At 43.1% G+C, this 18,275-nt stretch overlaps 1 protein-coding gene across 5 annotated transcripts in view; it reads left to right on the top strand.

Annotated features, from left to right (window-relative positions):
* The first annotated feature begins 5,561 nt into the window (after window positions 1-5,561).
* The window catches only part of fhod3a (formin homology 2 domain containing 3a), a 55,308-nt gene continuing 42,594 nt past the window's right edge, over window positions 5,562-18,275 (top strand). For 4 of the 5 annotated variants that reach the window (XM_035633345.2, XM_047331810.1, XM_047331811.1 and 1 more), the window contains exons 1-3: window positions 5,562-6,090; window positions 11,076-11,185; window positions 15,126-15,193. In XM_035633345.2, coding sequence (XP_035489238.2) covers window positions 5,926-6,090; window positions 11,076-11,185; window positions 15,126-15,193 — 343 coding nt within the window. In that variant the 5' untranslated portion in view covers window positions 5,562-5,925. The remainder of the gene's footprint in view (window positions 6,091-11,075; window positions 11,186-15,125; window positions 15,194-18,275) is intronic. The other variant, XM_047331812.1, reaches the window with a different exon arrangement.

The raw sequence follows: 18,275 nt of genomic DNA, 5'->3' as shown, positions 1-18,275 counted from the left end.
TTTTCAAAAAAGTAAAGCAGAAACACGCTTCCTTTGCTACAGCTGATGTACAAATGGAAATGTCTGTACTAGACTGATATCTACTGGTGAATTTTTGGTTTCTACCAGCAGTGTGCTTTAATCAGCCTAACAAACTGGTTCCACTTTAACCAGAATAAGTTAAAAAAAAATGTTGTATCTTGAGCACACAAGGAGGTTTTGAGTCTTGGAAATAGATTGTTGTAATTTTAAAGAACAGTTGGCGGAAATTGCTATTATTTGACAGCATCAGTAAATATATTAATCCATCCTCTGCTTCAGTTCAGATTTAAATATCTCAAAAGATACTGAATAGATGCTGTACAGATATTGACATTTGTGTGGTCTTGAGTCAAACATCTGGACTATTGATTGTCATGGTAAAGTCATTCATGTGCCCCTCACTTTGGTTGTGAGCTCTTCATTTTTAACCAACTGTATAGCCCTGTTATCATGTCAAAATTTAAATTTGTAGTTTATCATCAAATAACATTCCAATCAGCCAAAGTTGTTTTTCATTTGGCTAGCACGCCAAAAGACGGCGCCCATGGCAAATAACAAAACAATGGCATGTTAGCTTTATATTGTGAGCTATTTAGCATTCTAAAATGCTAAATGAAGATGTTGTCCATGGCAAATAACTTAACGTCGGCATGTTATCGTATTTATTGAGAGCAGCTAGCATGGTTGCAGACTGTTACACATCCTTGTTTTAATTAGCTGATATAAGGAAGTGAGAGACAGTGTTTGGTTAATCAAAATGTTGCAGATCATTTATTTTATGTACCAGCAGTAATAAAACACATAGATTTCCTTTTTACTTAGCATCATTGCTGATTCAAGTACTTGAGATAGGCCGGTTCACTGATAAGTCAGCTAACAACCGTGCACAAGGCCATGTTTATGTGATGAAGCCAAGTTTTGACCTTCAACTGTGGACACGTGTTCATTTCACATTCTAGCAACAAGTAAGAAGAGCTTACCTTCTCAGTGACTTTGACACAGTTAAGGGAACCTCCAGATATTACTATAAAAGTCCAACAAGGACTTTGTTGTCCCATCTGGGCCTGGGACAGGCCTCTCCAGGTCCCCATGAGAAGGACTCTGCTCATCCAGTAGTATTTCTTGGACACACACCAAGTCTTGGTTGTAGATGTAATATGAAAAGTTACCTATTTGTCCAATCCAGTGAAATTTCAAGCATTTGTGTAATGGTAAGCCACTGGTTCAAACAAAAACTTTGTGGATTCTATCTAAAATTACAAACCTAAGAGTGAACGTGAGGCACAACCTGTTATGAGAAGCTCACAGAGACATTTCAAGAACCTGTGTAGAACCCTAACTGACCCACCAATACATTTTATAGGGGGAAAATGTCCTTTATAAATAAGGACTGGGGCAGTGATTTGATCTCGTGTTCTTTTGTCACTCGGAAACTGATCACTGACCAATTACTATAAAATGTATTTAATGTAATTCAGCTAAACTCAGGGGAAACAATAGGAACATAATATTTTTGAAAAATCCTCAACAGGACAACATTTGACTAACAAGATAAGATAGAGCGTTATCAATGTCCTACACGGATAAGGGAGAATAATATATGGTTAGGTGCACTGATAGTGTTCCACGCAGTTTCCGATGAGATGATTTGAGGTGTCCAACGGTTTCTATGGAAGCTGGCATGACCAAAATGAATCTTTCAGGCTATCCTGGTTGCACTGACTAGAGTCAGCTGGTCGCTGCAACACCCTCCTAAATCTGCAATTTACACCTTACTCTCTGTCCTCAATGTAGGGTCCACACTCGGTCTGGTTGCCTAATGGATATTGTTGGAATCCAGTCATGAATTGGTATGTCTTTCTTCATTTTATGTCTGTGTTTTCAGAGTTGATGATTTGTCATGTTCAGTTTTTCTTAATATCACATCACAACATCCGAACATGACACCACTTCTTGTTTGATTGTCCCCTTGATATGATGTTTTATTTCAATATACATGTATCAGTATCAGTGCATTCAATTCAATTCAATTCAATTTTATTTGTATAGCGCCATATCACAACATACATTGTCTCAAGGCACTTTACATAGTGAGGTCAATATTACAATATTACAGGGAAAACCCAACAAATCCCACAATGAGCAAAGCACTTGGCGACGGTGGAGAGAAAAAACTCCCTTTTAACAGGAAGAAATCTCTGACAGAACCAGACTCAGTTGTGGGCGGTCATCTGTCTCGACCGGTTGGGGTGAGGAGAGAAATGGGGAAGAGAGGAGAGGTGGGCAGAAAGAGGGTGAGAAGAGAGACAGTAGGAGAGAAGAGAGAGAGAGGACAGTTGTACAACCGCCGCTGTAATCTCTACCAGACTGATACTTATAATTAAAAAATACAATTATGTTGTTGTCATTATTAGTGATGATATTAATATTAATATTAATAATAGCAATAATAATAATGACGGGTTTGGGTCCTGCAGCTCTGGGGTCAGAGATACACTAGTGCATGTGCACGCATGTGTATATACTGTACGTTAGAGTGCCTGTGTTAGAATATCTTTATGCATAATTGACTTTTGATTTAGACTGGGTAACATTTATATAGTTTATGTTGGAGATGTAAACTGTTTGTTTTGATACCATAGACACCCTGCAGCTGATGTCCCCCAAAAATATGACAAAGGGATTTTTTTCAAGATACTGTTTTTCCTGCGGAGAACTCCTTCATAACCAGGCTGGAGATAAGAGAGCATGCAGTGAGAGCTTGTCAGGGTATGTGAGGAGATCTTTGCACTTTAAACCCCACTTCACAAGCAGCCACTGTGCTGCATGCATCTCATCACTTGGTTCCTCTGCGGTGTAAGTCGGCGTCTCTCTGCCCTCCAGTGGTTACCAGCGAGTTATATGATATGCGAAATGGTAAATGGATTAGATCTATACAGAGCTTTTTAGGCGCTTTACAATTTGGCTCTTATTCACCTGTTCACACACACTCACACACATTGATCGCCGCGAGGGGCTGAAGAGGTTCAGTGTCTTGCCCACACTGAACGTGATTAGTATGATAAATGTGGTGTGTAAAAGTTTGCTTGTTTACAACTAGGGAGCTCTGGGGTGTAATATGTTAGTTGTGTTGTCCTGTGAACATGACATGATTCTCTTTCAACCTCAGCTCAACAAGCTTTGTTTTTTCATAGTTCTTATGCTTTTTCATAATTTCATTGTGGCTGTCTCAAATTTATGGAAGCCCGTTTCTGCCAGTGTGATGAAAAAAAGATCTTGTAAGTCATCGTAATGAGTTAGTATCTCAAAATAATGAGAAAGTATCTCAAAATATTGACTTAGTATCTCAAAAATAATGAGAAAGTATCTCAAAATAATGAAAAAGGATCTCAAAATAATGAAAAAGGATCTCAAAATAATGACTTAGTATTTCAAAACAATGAGAAAGTTTCTCAAAATAATGAAAAAGTATCTCAAAATAATGACTTAGTATCTTTAAACAATGAGAAAGTATCTCAAAATAAGGACTTAGTATCTCAAAATAAGGACTTATTTTCTCAAAATAATGACTTACTTTCTCAAAATAATGACTTACTATCTCAACGTAAGGACTTAGTATTGCAAAATAATGTGAAACTTTCTCGAAATTTCCACAGGCCTATGTCTTGTTTCCTCATATGTGCCAAAGCAGCACAAGCAAGTGGGTGAGTCAAGGATTAGCATCATTGAAGACTATTTCAGACGTGGATTCACAAAACGTGAAATTTTAGTGCTCTTTGAGGAATCACGTAAAATCAAACTCAGCCTTTGGACTTTAGAGAGACAGCTACAAAAGAACCAGCTTTGGCAGCGCTCCTTAAATGAAACAAAAGAATAAAAATCAAAGTACACCAGTGATTCCATTCTCATTTTTAATTGACAGTCTGATACCTTTGGAATAAACGCACTCCTCGTGTCTGTGTGCGGGGTGCTGTACGAGGTGCTGAATAATTTCACTTAGCAGGCTCTTCTGAGGTTGGATTACCTTACCTGTCCTCTGTCCATGGTGTTGACGATTGTGTAGATATTGACGGTTCACGGCAATCATTGGTGCGCTGTTTATCAGTGGAAGTACGCCTGGCAAGCTTATACATTATGAGATCCTATCATTCATTAGTTCATTTTTTTTAATCTGGTCATTCGCCATCCTTGGCTGGTCAGTTTTAAATCTACATGTTCGTGTTAGTAGCATCTTGGTCTTAAATAGGTGACAATAGCGCGAGGCGTTTTATTATCTTTGTGCTTGGTGACACAATTGCATACATAGAGGCCTTGCACATGCCCTGTATGACGCACATGTAAAACTGTGCACCAATACATGGTAAAAGTACTGTACAGTACTACATTTTTCAAAATGTTGCCCCCACCTCCCTGTTTGTTCTCCTGTCACAGTGAGAGTGTGTGCGGCAGGAGGCGTGGCTGGTTCTCTCTGCTTCACGGCTGGAGCTCATGAGAAACGCCCCGTGTCAATCACCAGTATCCCCGCCCTCCAGAAATACCTCCACTTCTGCACCAGATAATTCCGTCTCGTTCGGTAGTGAACCAGCAGACCTTTCTCTCTAGAGTTTGAATAGATGCAGTTGCTTTGCCTCAAATTCCCAGTGTTTTTTTTTTTATTTGTACTTTTTTCCAGTATGCGCTTTGCTGCCATTCAGATGCTGAGTTTTCCCCCGAGCCAGCCTGCTTCCTGCCGTCGCCATGAGTTTTCAGGGGTTTTTTTTGTGTAAGCATTCCATTTTTGTGGAAATCTTTTTGAAAATAAAGTGTGCAGAAATCTATTTAGTCCGTCTCTGCCTCAGTTGGTCCTGAAAACGCTTTGAACTTATTTTTGAGATACTAAGTAATTATTTTTGAGATACTTTCTCATTATTTTGAGATACTTATTCATTATAATAACTTACATGATCTTTTTCTTCTTCAAACTGGCGGAAATGTACCTTTTTTACATAAAGACTTGATTAGCCTCTCATGGCAACAATCTGTTTACTGTACCTGACAAAATATTTCCTCTATAGGAAATGAAAATGCATGTGCACTTTTAAATAAATAGTACAATCATTTGTCGAAGAAGGACCTAAGTTGGTCTAAATGTGTATAGTTAATTGAACTGTAACCCAACCATCGTACTTGCATTTAAAGATTTTGGCCACAAGAGGTCAGCATCGGTCAAAATTGTGACGTAACTTGTTGCGAACTCTTTATATTTCTCCCATGCCACACACTGTATTACTCTTCTAAGAAAAAGTAAAATGTGCGTTCGTGTGTGTGTGTGTGTGCGTGTGCGGGCTAGTATGAGTTATGACTTGTCCATTTGATTGGAACCTCGGCTCATTCTTTTTTACATGATATTCCTCGAAATAAATGTAAACTATTATGCGATTAGTGGTTGCAGTTCATTTTTCATATAGGAAGCCACTGCTAAGCCGGGGACAGTCGTCGGAAGGGAGGGGGGGGGGGGCGGGAGAGCTGAGGCAGCGGGGAAAATAGATACGGGGGGTGGGGGTGGATTTACTGGGACTCAGACAGACAGCAGACCGGCTGCCCCACGCTGCGCTGATCCCTCACTCTCCGGCACCGAGCTGGAGCGCAGCCACCTGCCTCCCCGAGAATAACGCGGCGGCACCGACGAGCCCCGGCCGAGCACAGGCAAAGCTCGGAGGCGAGAAGGGCACTGGGCCCCCAGACCCCCTCCAGCCAGCACCGTGCGCTCCGGGCGCGCTTGGCGACCCGCGTCTGTTGTGGCTACCGCAAGAGAGGAGCGCGCGCGCCGCGAGCGCAGCTGAGCCGCGGCAGAGCCGGTCCAGCTCTGTCTGTCAGACCGGGCGACGCCGCGCAGGGGGGGGGGCACACTTGCATGGATGCGCCATGGCCACGTTCGTCTGCAGGGTTCAGTTCTTGGACGACACCGATCCGTTCAACAGCACCAATTTCCCGGAGCCGACCAGACCGCCGCTGTACACCTTCAGGGAGGACATCCCGCTCATCAACCAGTTAGCAGGCGTCCACCGGCTCCTCAGAGCCCCGCACAAGGTAGGCTCCCCGTGGGACACACAAGCCATCCCGGAACCAACTTCTGTTGCCTTGTGGAAGTAGGAGATATAGATCCTCGGATGGGAGAACGATCGAAGGACAATTGGAAGTCGTGATAGAAACACATGTTGAGGTTACTCTGGGCCGTTCCGCGACCTTCAGGGCTGCTGGTTCCACTTCAGGCTCACTGCGAATAAACTTCCATGGCCGCCATTCACCGGCTATTTTGAGAACACGCGCAAACAACTGTTATACTACCCCCCCATCCCCCCATCCCCCGATATGTTTACAGTACATGTCACTAACCCTGTTTGTGTTTTCTATCTCTCCTGGTGTATCTCTGACCCCAGAGCTCCAGGACCCAAACCTGTCATTATTATTGTTATTATTAATATTAATATCATCACTAATAATAACAACAACATAATTGTATTTTTTAATTATTAGTATCAGTCTGGTAGAGATTACAGCGGCGGTTGTACAACTGTCCTCTCTCTCTCTTCTCTCCTACTGTCTCTCCTCCCACCCTCTTTCTGCCCACCTCTCCTCTCTTCCCCATTTCGGGGGGCGACGACACATGTTTGTCTCAAAGCCCACAGCAACCTCGAACACGGACTTGTCCTGTTTCAGATTGAATATCCTCATATAAATGGCACACACACACACACACACACACACATGCCTTGCCGTGGTGCCATTGAGCAAGGTGCCGCATCTGGCTAACCTCGGCTGACCCGTCTGTTGAGGGGAGGGAGGGGAATAAGAAATCCTTGTTCCATGTTTATTGCAGTATTGTTGTGCTCTGTGCTTCGCGTGTTACAGTGACAGGTGGCTGCATCACTGCAGCCATACCCTGAGTTGCCTCACTCACCCACAGGTGATAAGTCATAAAAGCTGCAGCAACCCAGCGAAGCTCCTGTCCCTGTCAGACATCGATGGTGAAAGTGTTCAATGGAGAAGAAGAGATTACAATTTTTGGGTGATATTCAGTGTTCCTCACAGACAACATTGACTCAAGATACACATGAACACACCCACAGAGGAAGCAGAGCAGACCTGTATTTTTGTATTCATCATTTGTAAGTAGATGCCGTACAACTCAAGCTAGACATTTTGGTTGAATGGAGATTAAAGTAAAAGTGAGATAGAGAGAGAGAGAAAGAGAAAGAGAGAGAGTTCAACTGCTGGCACAGAAACTCTGACAGCAAACCAGCGTTCGACAGCAGAGTGGTTTTCCAGATCGACATAAGTCTGCTGCTGCCCCATCTTTAAAAACCACAAAACAAATGAAAAATGGCCCACGGCACAGGAAAGCTCATGATTACAACCTACACAAGGGCAGATGGCACAGCTTGCGTTCGTGTTTGCAATTTTGTTCACATCAGGAGGAAGACTGTGCGCAACGGCAACTGGATATTGCTCTCAGATTATAGGGATGAAACTCAACTGTTGCGAATTTGCCCAGCGGACGGTCCAGATCTAAAGGATGATGCTTGAAGGGCCTGCATGAGTCTTATTATGTTATTGGAAATATCAACACAGTTGAGTTTTTGACTATCTGTTGATTATTTTGAGCTACTTCTTAGTTTGTCTTTGTCCCTCTTCTCTTAGCCTTCTGTGCGCTTCTCCCAGGAAGGCCTACTGTATTATTATGTCGTGATGGCGGAGCTCTGTGTATGACTGCATGTAAAGTATAGGTCACTTGTCCCAGAATTCCTGTGGCCGGGGCCTGGATCCCTGCGACACTTTGTTCTCCTCACTTTGGGTGCTGTGGTTTTCCTGACCTCTTCCTCCATCTCCTCTTTTACCTCTGTGACCATGCACCAGTTTGTACACTCAGACACAAACGCACATGCAACACAAGCACACACACACACACACACACACACACACACACACACACACACACACACACACATACACACACACACACACAAACACACACACACACAGGGTTAGGATGTGTTGCCAAGGCTAAATCAGTGGGATGTGTCATTTTGTCCAAATGGCTAAACAAAGAAGTGTCCTTTTGATTCCGACTGAAGAGATAACCTCTCCCCTTCAAGCTTGCCAGAAATCCAACTAAAGTGATTAAAAGGGCTCAACAAAGCTTGATAGCTTAAAAATGATATATGACGTGTTGATCTCAATGCAGGAGTGTCACCATCAGTCAAACAAGTGCCCAGTTTTGCAAAGAGATACTCCCATTCCCCTCAAAAAACAACAACAAAGCCCAGACTTCACAGCTTCACTTTTATTTCATTACCAAAAGGGTTCCCATTAAAGCAACACTGGGAGATTTAATAGCTGTGCAGAACACACCCTCCTCCACGAGATCCTGTGCAGCTCCGATTCGGAGACAAAAGTTCTTGAAAGCTCATTGTCTAAGTTACGTAAGGGCATCGTTAACTGTCGACCCACTGTGATTCGCCAGCAAGCTCGGTGTTGTTTTAAAGAGCTTTGCTCCTCTGGGAGAATTTGATTAAATGAGTGTAAAGTATAGGAGCCACTCAGTGTTCTTCCGGCCCGTCCCGGGGCCTTGGGTGTGAAGAGTCTGCGGTTCCTTCTGGTGCCACCTCTGTCCCCGGCTTTGTCCGACATGATGTGTTTTGTTGTGTTGTTACTCCTATTACCCAAACCCCCTAAAGTGCTTTAAGAAAGAGACACCCTTTGGAGGGTGGGCTGTTCACATACTGTGTTTCAAAGTGGTCCGGGGATCACTTCTTGCTGTCCGAGCAGTATTTACATGATTGAGTAATGTGCGGAGAGCAGCAAAGAAGGCAGGACGCTGGAAGCTGGAAGGGGAGGTAGTGCTGGGGGTCTTTTGGGGAAATGTGTGGAAATTGGAGATAACTCCACTGAAGAGCTCAAAGGATGAGAGACACTGAGACATATGGATGGGATATTGATTAAAATGCTGAATAATACTGACGGATTGGGCACAAGAAAGGTTTTTGTCTTATTTCCACATTAAAATCAGGCCAGTGGGACAAGGGGTGATTAACCCCACCTACTGTCTCTTCCCCCTCCCTCTTGGACTACCGTCAATCTGAGATTTACTAAATCTCACATGCTACATTGGCATTAGAAGTGTGAATAATAATGGCATTGCACTGGGGTTCACTTGGACAAACTGGGATAAGACTACAAATATGACCCTTAAAATATGTGCAGTAGAATTTGTGATTTTTTCATTTGGATCACTTTTGGCCATGCAAGGCAATGTTGGTCTGTCCAGTACGTCTGGTCCAGACTGAAACATCTCATCAGCTATTGTTAGATGGATTGGTGCAACATTTTGCACAGACACTCATGAATGCGAGATGCGAATCCCTCCGACTTAGATGATCCCTGATAGCACCACAATGAGGATTGCTATTGTATTTTTTTTAAATGAAATGTCTCAAATGGATGGATTACCATGAAATCTTCCATTTACATAAGTGTCCTCCTCCTCAAGCCGAATAGTAATGACTGGTTTGGTTATACCTTCACTTTTCACCCTGTGTTCAAAATGTACACTGCTACAGTGCTTTTTGGATTATGACCCAATATCTTTAAAGATTGCTTAAGAATAAATGATAGGGTAGTACTGCAAAGTTCATTTGTGTCATCTGTATGTAAGCTTTCTTAGACTCTCCTTTGACTTTGGTCTGTGCAGCCCCCCCCCCCCCCCCAGACTCCCAGCCTCTAAACACCCTTGAGCTCCTGTGTGCATGGTGCCTCAGAGTCAGAGCAAATATAGCAAGGTTATATTTATGCTGTGAGTTCATCCGACAGTCCGTCTCTCTGTTTCCAAGTGAAAGGGAGGGACAGACGGAGAGCACCAGCGGGTCTTGTGATCTGTGGTCTCCGCTGGTCAGCGAGTGTTGTCACGGCTGGGCGGCTGGGCCGCCGGGGGTGCTGGGGGGTATCAGGGGGTTTGGTAACTCACCGAGGCCAGAGTGGGTTAGACCCACTGGTACATTGTGCTAATGGCTCTCATTTCTAATTGTTGCAACATAATAATATGTCCTACCTTTTATGAGCTGTCTCTGGGATGGCAGCTTGCACCTGCTATTAACTTGTGACTGCACCCATAAACATCACTGCAAGTGCTGCGCAGATATATTACTGTGCACCTGGTCTCAAACTCAGCAGGGTTTCTCATTACACAGCGTAGTTGGTAAATTCTGACGTTGGCCGCTCCGCTGTGTTACCTTCGATCAAGCGAACGCAGATGCGTGGAAACAAGATCGCTCTGTCCTCGCGAGGTGAAAAGCAGTAACTTAGCGAAAATCTGTCATGAGCATGAATGTACACATGTAAATTATGCAGGGATGACTGTGATTGGTCCCTTTTTAAAACATACAGAGACCTAAATGTGCTGAAGCTTCATATTATACACGGTTTGAACAACATTTAAGTGTCATATTTCTCACAGCTGGTATTTAAACGCACTAAAATCTGTCTTGCTTTCTCCACTTTCCCCTCTGGTTTTGGTTTCATGTTCTGCAGCCTTTATGGCTATGTCTCCAGTAGTTAATTCTCTTAACAGCTTTGTAATGGTAAAAGCAGAGCCACACTGCATATGGTTTCTTCCCCTTTTCATGGACCACTGTACGCGCACCCCTACCCTGTACACTGGTTTTGTTTTACGGGCTCAAATTGTTTAAAATAAAAAAAAAAGAAATGGTGTGAAAAGTGGAGAGACACAGTGAGGGAGCATTAAAAAAAGTGAGCCCAGAGGCCAATGTCATTCCTGTGGGTGGTTCCTATATGTACATCACAGCCAGGGACATTTCACATGTCACCCTGGATGTCCACGTCATATTTTCCATCCCTAATATAGGTACAAATGCCAATTTATAAGTGGGGGCCACTTTAGCTAAAGTATTTCCCTCTTAGTTTTGTTCAGTTAAGTAAAATTCAATCCATTTTAGTCCAGGTCCATTTCATTCATTAATACTGTTGGATTAAAACGATCTCTTTCTTCCCATCCGCAGCTCGACGACTGTACACTTCAGCTCTCTCACAATGGCACCTATCTGGATCTGGAGTCTTCTTTGGCTGAGCAAAGGGACGAGTTGGATGGCTTTCATCACGACGACACAGGGTGAGAGTGACTCACGTTTATGGTCTCCGCCGCAGCCACACTCTCAAAAACAGACATTCACATTTACTCTTCTCTTCAAAGTGATGAGTCCCATTGCCTCTTTTCTCCCTAACACACACAAACGCACACAGACACGCACGCTTTTCGGAGTTTCTCCATTCTAATGAAATGGGAAGAATCAGCTGCTGGATGTGGATTTCTTGGAAGCGCAAGTTCACGGAAAGTATGAAGCCCTTTGGAAAGTGAGATGTGCCTTCCCTTCCACAGGAACAGCCCTCCTCTCCGAACTGTACTTTTATAACACTTGTCTTGTCTTCTTTTCGACAAGATTTCACAGTTCACAAACCTGTCAACTCTGGATGCTGTAGGAAACGTCACGACCACTTTGTTACACTACTGCTGTGAATCAATTCAGCAAATATCCCAGCTATCTCTCTTTGGGCCAACACGAGAAATGGAAAACTGCTACTAGGGCTCAGAATTTCCCCAAGAAAATTACAGTATGAAGCAAAAGTGCTTGGCCACCTTGATCCTGACGAATCATGTCTTGTGATCAATTTGTGCTCAGAAGAATAGCCACACTAATAAATATTTGTAGTATTTGTGTGAAATAGCACCTTAGTGTTGGCAGGTGTATGATTATTATCAAATTAAAGGGGTTATTTAGCAATTTTGTATGATCAGACATATAATAATAATAATTTAGGCATGTTTCATCTTGATTTCCATAATAGTGAAGTGATATGTAGCTGATTCCCAAGATGATTGCTCCCCGTATGTTAACCTTATTACTGTATGGCAATGAATTACATCTAGCTGACCCTGGATCTGTTATGACCAAGACGTCACCCATTGGTTTGTGAACTGCCGTTGTGAAGCCTCGAGTTTAGCAGTTTGACCAGGCCCAGAGCGAGGGTGGGTCTGACTGAGAGCTCATCGACTGCACGCCCACCTACACCTGCAAACATGCCGGTACTAGCTGTCAATCACGCTTCATACCCACTGCAATGCATACGGTGCGTTATCGACTATTTTACTCTAAATAAGACCACAATTTACTAAATGAAGATTTAGATTTGAAAATTAGCACATAAACTCCTCGGGAAAACGTTTGATGATGTGATAAGTCAAGGAAAAATTTGCGTCATTTTCATCTATATAAAAATCCTTTTTGCAACCAGTGGAGTCGCCCTCTGGTGGTCATTCCAGAGAATAAAGGCTTCAGGCTCTTCCACATTGGCCTTATTTTCTTGACCTGGTGATTAACTACATTTTTATAAACTCTAACTCTTTCAAACACAATTAGTTTGATTTTCTGCAGCCAGCTGCAGGAACTCTTTTTTTATTTCTTAAAAGTGTATTTATAGTTTTATTGAGATCAGTTTTTATTTTAGCATATAGGACTGAGGACTTTTACTTAGCTTAGCCGACCAGGTGTTGCTGTTTTTTTTAGCTAATTAGTTTTGGAACAAGCTGGTGAACATCATTCTGTATATTAAAGGTGCACACGGTAACATCATCTGTGGTGAATTATTAATAGAATAGAATAGAATAGAATAGACAACTTTATTCATCCCACTCGGGGAAATTCACTTGTCACAGCAGCACGGTATCACACAGGGTATCAAAAATATAATTAAAAATACTGGAACAAAAAACTGTTCAAAAAGATATGTACATATATATAGAGTGCAAAAAGTAGTGTGCAGTGGGTTGAGAATAATAAATAATATTATCGTTATAATTAATAATGTGTAAATATATATATGTGTTTGTATATATGTGTATTTCACAGAAATATACTAATGAATGGCAGTGAATAAAGAGTATTTGCATGAGGGTTATTATGGAGTCCTATTACTGTCGGGATGAAGGACCTGCGGTAGTGCTCCGTCTTGCATTGGGGGTGCAGCAGTCTGTTGCTGAAGGAGCTGCTTAAGGCCCCTACAGTCTTGTTGAGGGGGTGAGAGGGATTGTCCATGATGGATGTCAGCTTGGCCAACATCCTCCTCTCACCCACCTCCTCAATTGTGTCCAGAGGGCAGTCCAGGACTGAGCGGGCTCTCCTAACCAGCAGATTCAGTCACACTGTGAACTTCCATTAAGTTCACAGTGTAATTTGTGGAAGTATTGTGTCACCTAAAAGCCCTTTGTGTACACAAAGCATTGTCATAGTAGAGCCCTGAGAAATACACTGAGAAGTGGCTGCACATGTAGGTCTGTCACAGCGCGCGTTTGTTGAGAGTTGTGGTATTCTGACCTGTTTGGGGACTGGGGGCAGCAGGAGGATAAGTGATGGAGGAGCCACAGAGCCTGTTCTTGTTGTCATGTGTATTTGTTTGTCTGTGTGCGTCTTGTGTTGTGTTGTGCGCACTGGTGAGCCACTCGACAGATGATGGACAGGTGAATAGAGATGAGTGTTTTCCTAAAGTGACTGAGATCTTGTGGAACTGGTGGGATTGGACGGGCCTAGAAGATTTTACCTAAGTCAGATTGACAGCAGGATATTAATCATACACTGGGTTGGGTTTGACCCTCCAGAGGCTGAGGATGGATGTTTCTTACTAAGCCTGTCCTGTCCTCCCTCTGCTATTTATAGTGTCAAAAATGAATGAACTGATCACACTTGATATCTCAACCTCACACCCACACCGCGTCTTTTACTTGTGCTTTGAAATCAGGCAGCTCTTGACGGCTGCCTTAACATCTTCGAGGCATTTGTTATGTCAGAAACAACGTGTGAATACTGAGCTCTACTAGATGTGTCCACTTGGTTATGGTACCGTGTTGTACGGCTGTTGGTCACAAAGTCACATTCATTGCCTTTGCCTACTGAATCTATAGCTTCTCTAATCCCACAGTGTTAACACTTTTGCCTTGTGATTGTCCTGATGGCTGGTCGCACGAGTTATAGATATATTGAAAATATATTGGTGTGAAGAGCTCTTCACTCAGAAACGTATGTGCCCACGCATCAAAAATGTGCTGAGATTCCAGCTGTGGCTGGACACTGCTCACCGCAGTTGACAGTAAACAAAGTCATCTGGTGACAGGGCAGCTCAGAGTAGGCTTCCACTAAAGGAAAGTGAGAAGTCGAATGATGTGAAATCTGCTCTAGATAAGGATGCTACCCCACAGATATAGTTCAAAATGTCAAATCGCCAATGTTTACCAGTGTAATTTGTCTCCTATTGTCCACTCTTACTCTCTGCTTTGACTGTCTTTCTCGCACGACAGATTATCGGAAAGGTTTGAAAGATGAGTTTCTTCTATCAGCATCTCAACAAACCGTGTTAACATTTTGCTCTATTTCCGAGCAAAGCTGATAACAGGGCTTGACAGAAGTGCACGAGGCCAGCTGCCCTGTTGTTTGTGTGTGTTATGCTTACTGCATGTTATGCATAACGAGTATCTTCCAACGGTGTGTGTGTTATCAGCGCAGCTTGGGTTGGATGCTATTGGCACGCTGGTGATGGAAGCTCCTACAGATTGGATGATAAGAGCTGCGGTTAGAAGAGAGAGTTTGACATGTTCTCAAAATACCATCATCCTCTACTTTCATGTTTGTCTGCACTCATTCTGTTTTTCCACTGGAAATCATGATGGGTATGAATGTGTGCTCATTGGCATGATGGCCTGTGGCGGTGTATAGATGTGTGTTGTGTCTGCTGTCTATCCTCGAGGCTCAGATGTGTATCAGTATAGGGGTACTAATCCAATGCAGGTCACCCGTTTGCCTTCACCATTCCCATCATGCCAACAGGGTTGCACCATAAAAAGAAAAACAAATCCTTGTGTCGTATTGTGTCTTAAAATACGATTGTGCCAAGAAAATTACACTTGATTCCAGAATTGGAAAAATGAGCTTTGGGCTTAAGGAATATTGTTTAATTTACTCAGCACCTCTCTGTCTCTCTCTCTCTCTCTCTCACTTTCTTAGGGCCAGAGGGAAGAAGCACAGTGTTGTTTTACGGACCCAGCTGACCGTCCGTGTACACTCCTGCATCGGTGAGTTCTGCGTGACATGTTTATTCTGCACATGTGCTTATCCCTCGGCACACAAACACACACAAACACACAAACACATGCACATTTGGACACACGTGCATGGGTACACACTGTACTTGGATGTTTAAATGGCTGTCCAGGGGTTCACATGTGGTGCACACTGGGGTCAGACCTGACACCTGCTACCCAGGAGTCTGACTCTTGTATGAAATTACAAATCCAACATAATCGTGTGAGTGATTGTATATTAAACGTGTGCTGGACACACATGTTAAGAGACAGAAAAGATAGTCGAGGCTTTGTAAGTGTATGTGGCGGTACCTGTTAGCATAGTAGCATGGTAGTACATCACAGCTTCTCCCAGTGTGATGCCCTTGACTCTCCTCAGTTTGTAATGGTAAAGCGGAGGACGTAGGAAGAAACTGATGGAGGGATGTGTCAGTATCACTGAAAGTTATAGGGTGGAAAACTTTTTTTAACTTTTTTTTTTAAAGAAAAGATAAGGTAAAAAAGAAAAAGAAAGATAGCAGCATAAAAGTGAAATGACAGTGTTTCCCCTAGGTTTACTGGTTGTTGTTTTTTTTTTTTTTTTGGGGGGGGGGGGGGGTTGTTAGGGTTAGAGTTAGGTTTCACAAATCAAGTTTCATCCACAATCTTTTATGCAGGAATGAGGAATAGGGTGTATAAAGAAAGTGAAAGAACTGAATGACAGATTTACAATGTAGGTAGGCGATGATGGTGTTTGAGCGACTGACTTGCTATCAAGCAACACAGAGCCAACTACTAATATAGCATTTTCTTATCTCTAACTAATCTCTAACTTCCTTTATGAAGACAGAACAGATAACAAAATCATCCTTGTATTCCTAGTGGTTTGTTGACCCCCCCCCCCCCCCCCCCCCCCCCCCCCCCGAAGCCAAAAGTAGGGTATGTTTTCACACTGATATACAGTATATTCAGTAGAGCTCTAGAGATGGGAAATGTAGCACTCTCGGAGACTTGCTCTCTTTCCTGTGGGTCTGTGCTCCTCGCTCTTGTCCTCCGTGACTCGTCTGCATGGTCAACATTCTCCATGCCAGTGATAGCAGTGCTAATTCTGGATCCGGAGAATCAGTGACTCCCATCGGTTCAGAACGTGATGAGGTGAAAGGCCACGAGGAGTGTTAAGGGGAGAAAACATGCAAATATATATAGTCTGTGTGTGTGTGTGTGTGTGTGTGTGTGTGTGTGTGTGTGTGTGTGTGTGTGTATGTGTGTGTGTGTGTATGTGTGTGTGTGTGTGTGTGTGTGTGCTTGTGTGTGTGTGTGTGTGTGTGTGTGTGTGTGTGATTGGAGCTGCGAACATGTAATTGTATATATAACTACATTTGCTTGTCTACACTAATTTGAAAACCAACTTCTGACTGGAACATATCTATTTATTGGACAAAAGGCTGCATCATCGCAAAATGAGATGCTTTCCCCTTTGAATGGCGTGAGTGTATTGTGCCCAGTGGCGGAAGCTTAATGATTTTGCTCACTGTACTCAGCCGCATGGCACAGATTCTGGGCAGCAACCGGATCCTGAGCGAAGCTGATATTCCGGAGTGGCAGGTTGTAATTCGACTGCATTAAAACAGACATATAATCAGATAGCTTGAGTCAGTGAGAGAGATCCTACTGACCACCACCCCCCTCTCAGTGCTGCTTCAGTGAGTGGGTTCAGCTGTCCGCTCGCCGAGCCGTTTAGCGCTCTGTAATCCTTTCGGAGCCTTGACCTTCAAATCGCCTGAGTAGTGGTCAGCATACTATCCACTAAATGAAAAGTCTGTCACAATCAAGGATACAGATTATTTGTAGAATCAGGCATCTGTGACTCACAAGTAGTTGGCCAGTACAGGATCACGTTTGAATTAAGCCTATAGATTTGCTGCTCGTGCCACATGATGCTTCATGTTTGGTTTTCGGTGATTAAAACGCAAGGAAAGGATCAATTCTTGACAGATTCAGATCTACTGGCCCCACCAGTCGTCCGATTTGATCAGTAAATCAGGATTTGATTGTATTAAGGTCAAATATTAGGGCGATCTTGAGGTATTCGTCCTTCTTCAGTCACCCATTGATCTTATTTAATGCCGCTCAATCCTGTGTAACTATTTGAGAAACGCTGCTGTCCTTGGCATTTCTTGGCACCACCGCTAATGCTGGACCCACACTGCCGGATCATTTGGCAGTTTTTCTTTGCCCCTCCCAACAACTGCAGGGTTATTCCCAATTCGAGGGTGGTCTGGTTATTTGCCCAAATGATCCTGTAGTGTGAGGCTTTACAGACATAATCTTTATGTTACCGACTGAACTCGAGTCTCCGTGATTTCAAGTTGTAAATATTAAACATAATTCACAACTTAAAATCATGTCGAGTGAGAGGAACAGGGATGGAATATTGAGCCGGGACCTGTAATGGCCAATGACAGTGAAGTGATCGGGAAGCGTTAGAGAGATCAATCATATTCATGACAGTGCAAGGTCATGTCTAATGATCGCAGGTTTCACCCCCAACTCCATCAGTGAACAATAACATTAGCCTGTAGCAATTGCTTGCTCTAGATATCTTTAGCTTGTGCTGCAAAATGTATAGGCAGTTCTGATTTTATCTTCTCCGCCATGACTTCATCCCGTTTTTCTCTCATATTCTTTTTTTTTTTTTACTGCAAAACATCTAAACCAGCTGACGACAACAGTCCCATCTCACTATGTATGTTTTGCCCTGAAGTCAAGTTTGAAAAAAGTCTGTGAGATCCTAAGTCCCTGGGATCGCCGCTCTGGAAATGTTTAGTATAGTATAGTATAGTGTGGTCCTGTGTTTTGGCCTTTTCGTCGGGGGTGTGCGTTCTTATGATTGAAATATTTAAAATCTCATGTCCGTGGTCTGTGACTGTTTAAAGGCCGACTTAGATTTAAAAATCCTCTGGTGTGAACCCAAGCCTGGCAGAAAGATCATATTACATGCAGGCTTGACACCAAGATTAAGGATTGTGTGGGATGTGTGTGTGTGTGTGTGTTTGTGTGTGTGTGTGTGTTTGAGTAGGAGTGAGGTTGTGAT

Source organism: Scophthalmus maximus, chromosome 5 (genome assembly GCF_022379125.1).
Source record: "Scophthalmus maximus strain ysfricsl-2021 chromosome 5, ASM2237912v1, whole genome shotgun sequence".
NCBI lineage: Eukaryota > Metazoa > Chordata > Actinopteri > Pleuronectiformes > Scophthalmidae > Scophthalmus > Scophthalmus maximus.
Note: the sequence above shows the minus strand (reverse complement) of the source record. Positions and strands in the feature narration are given on the sequence as shown.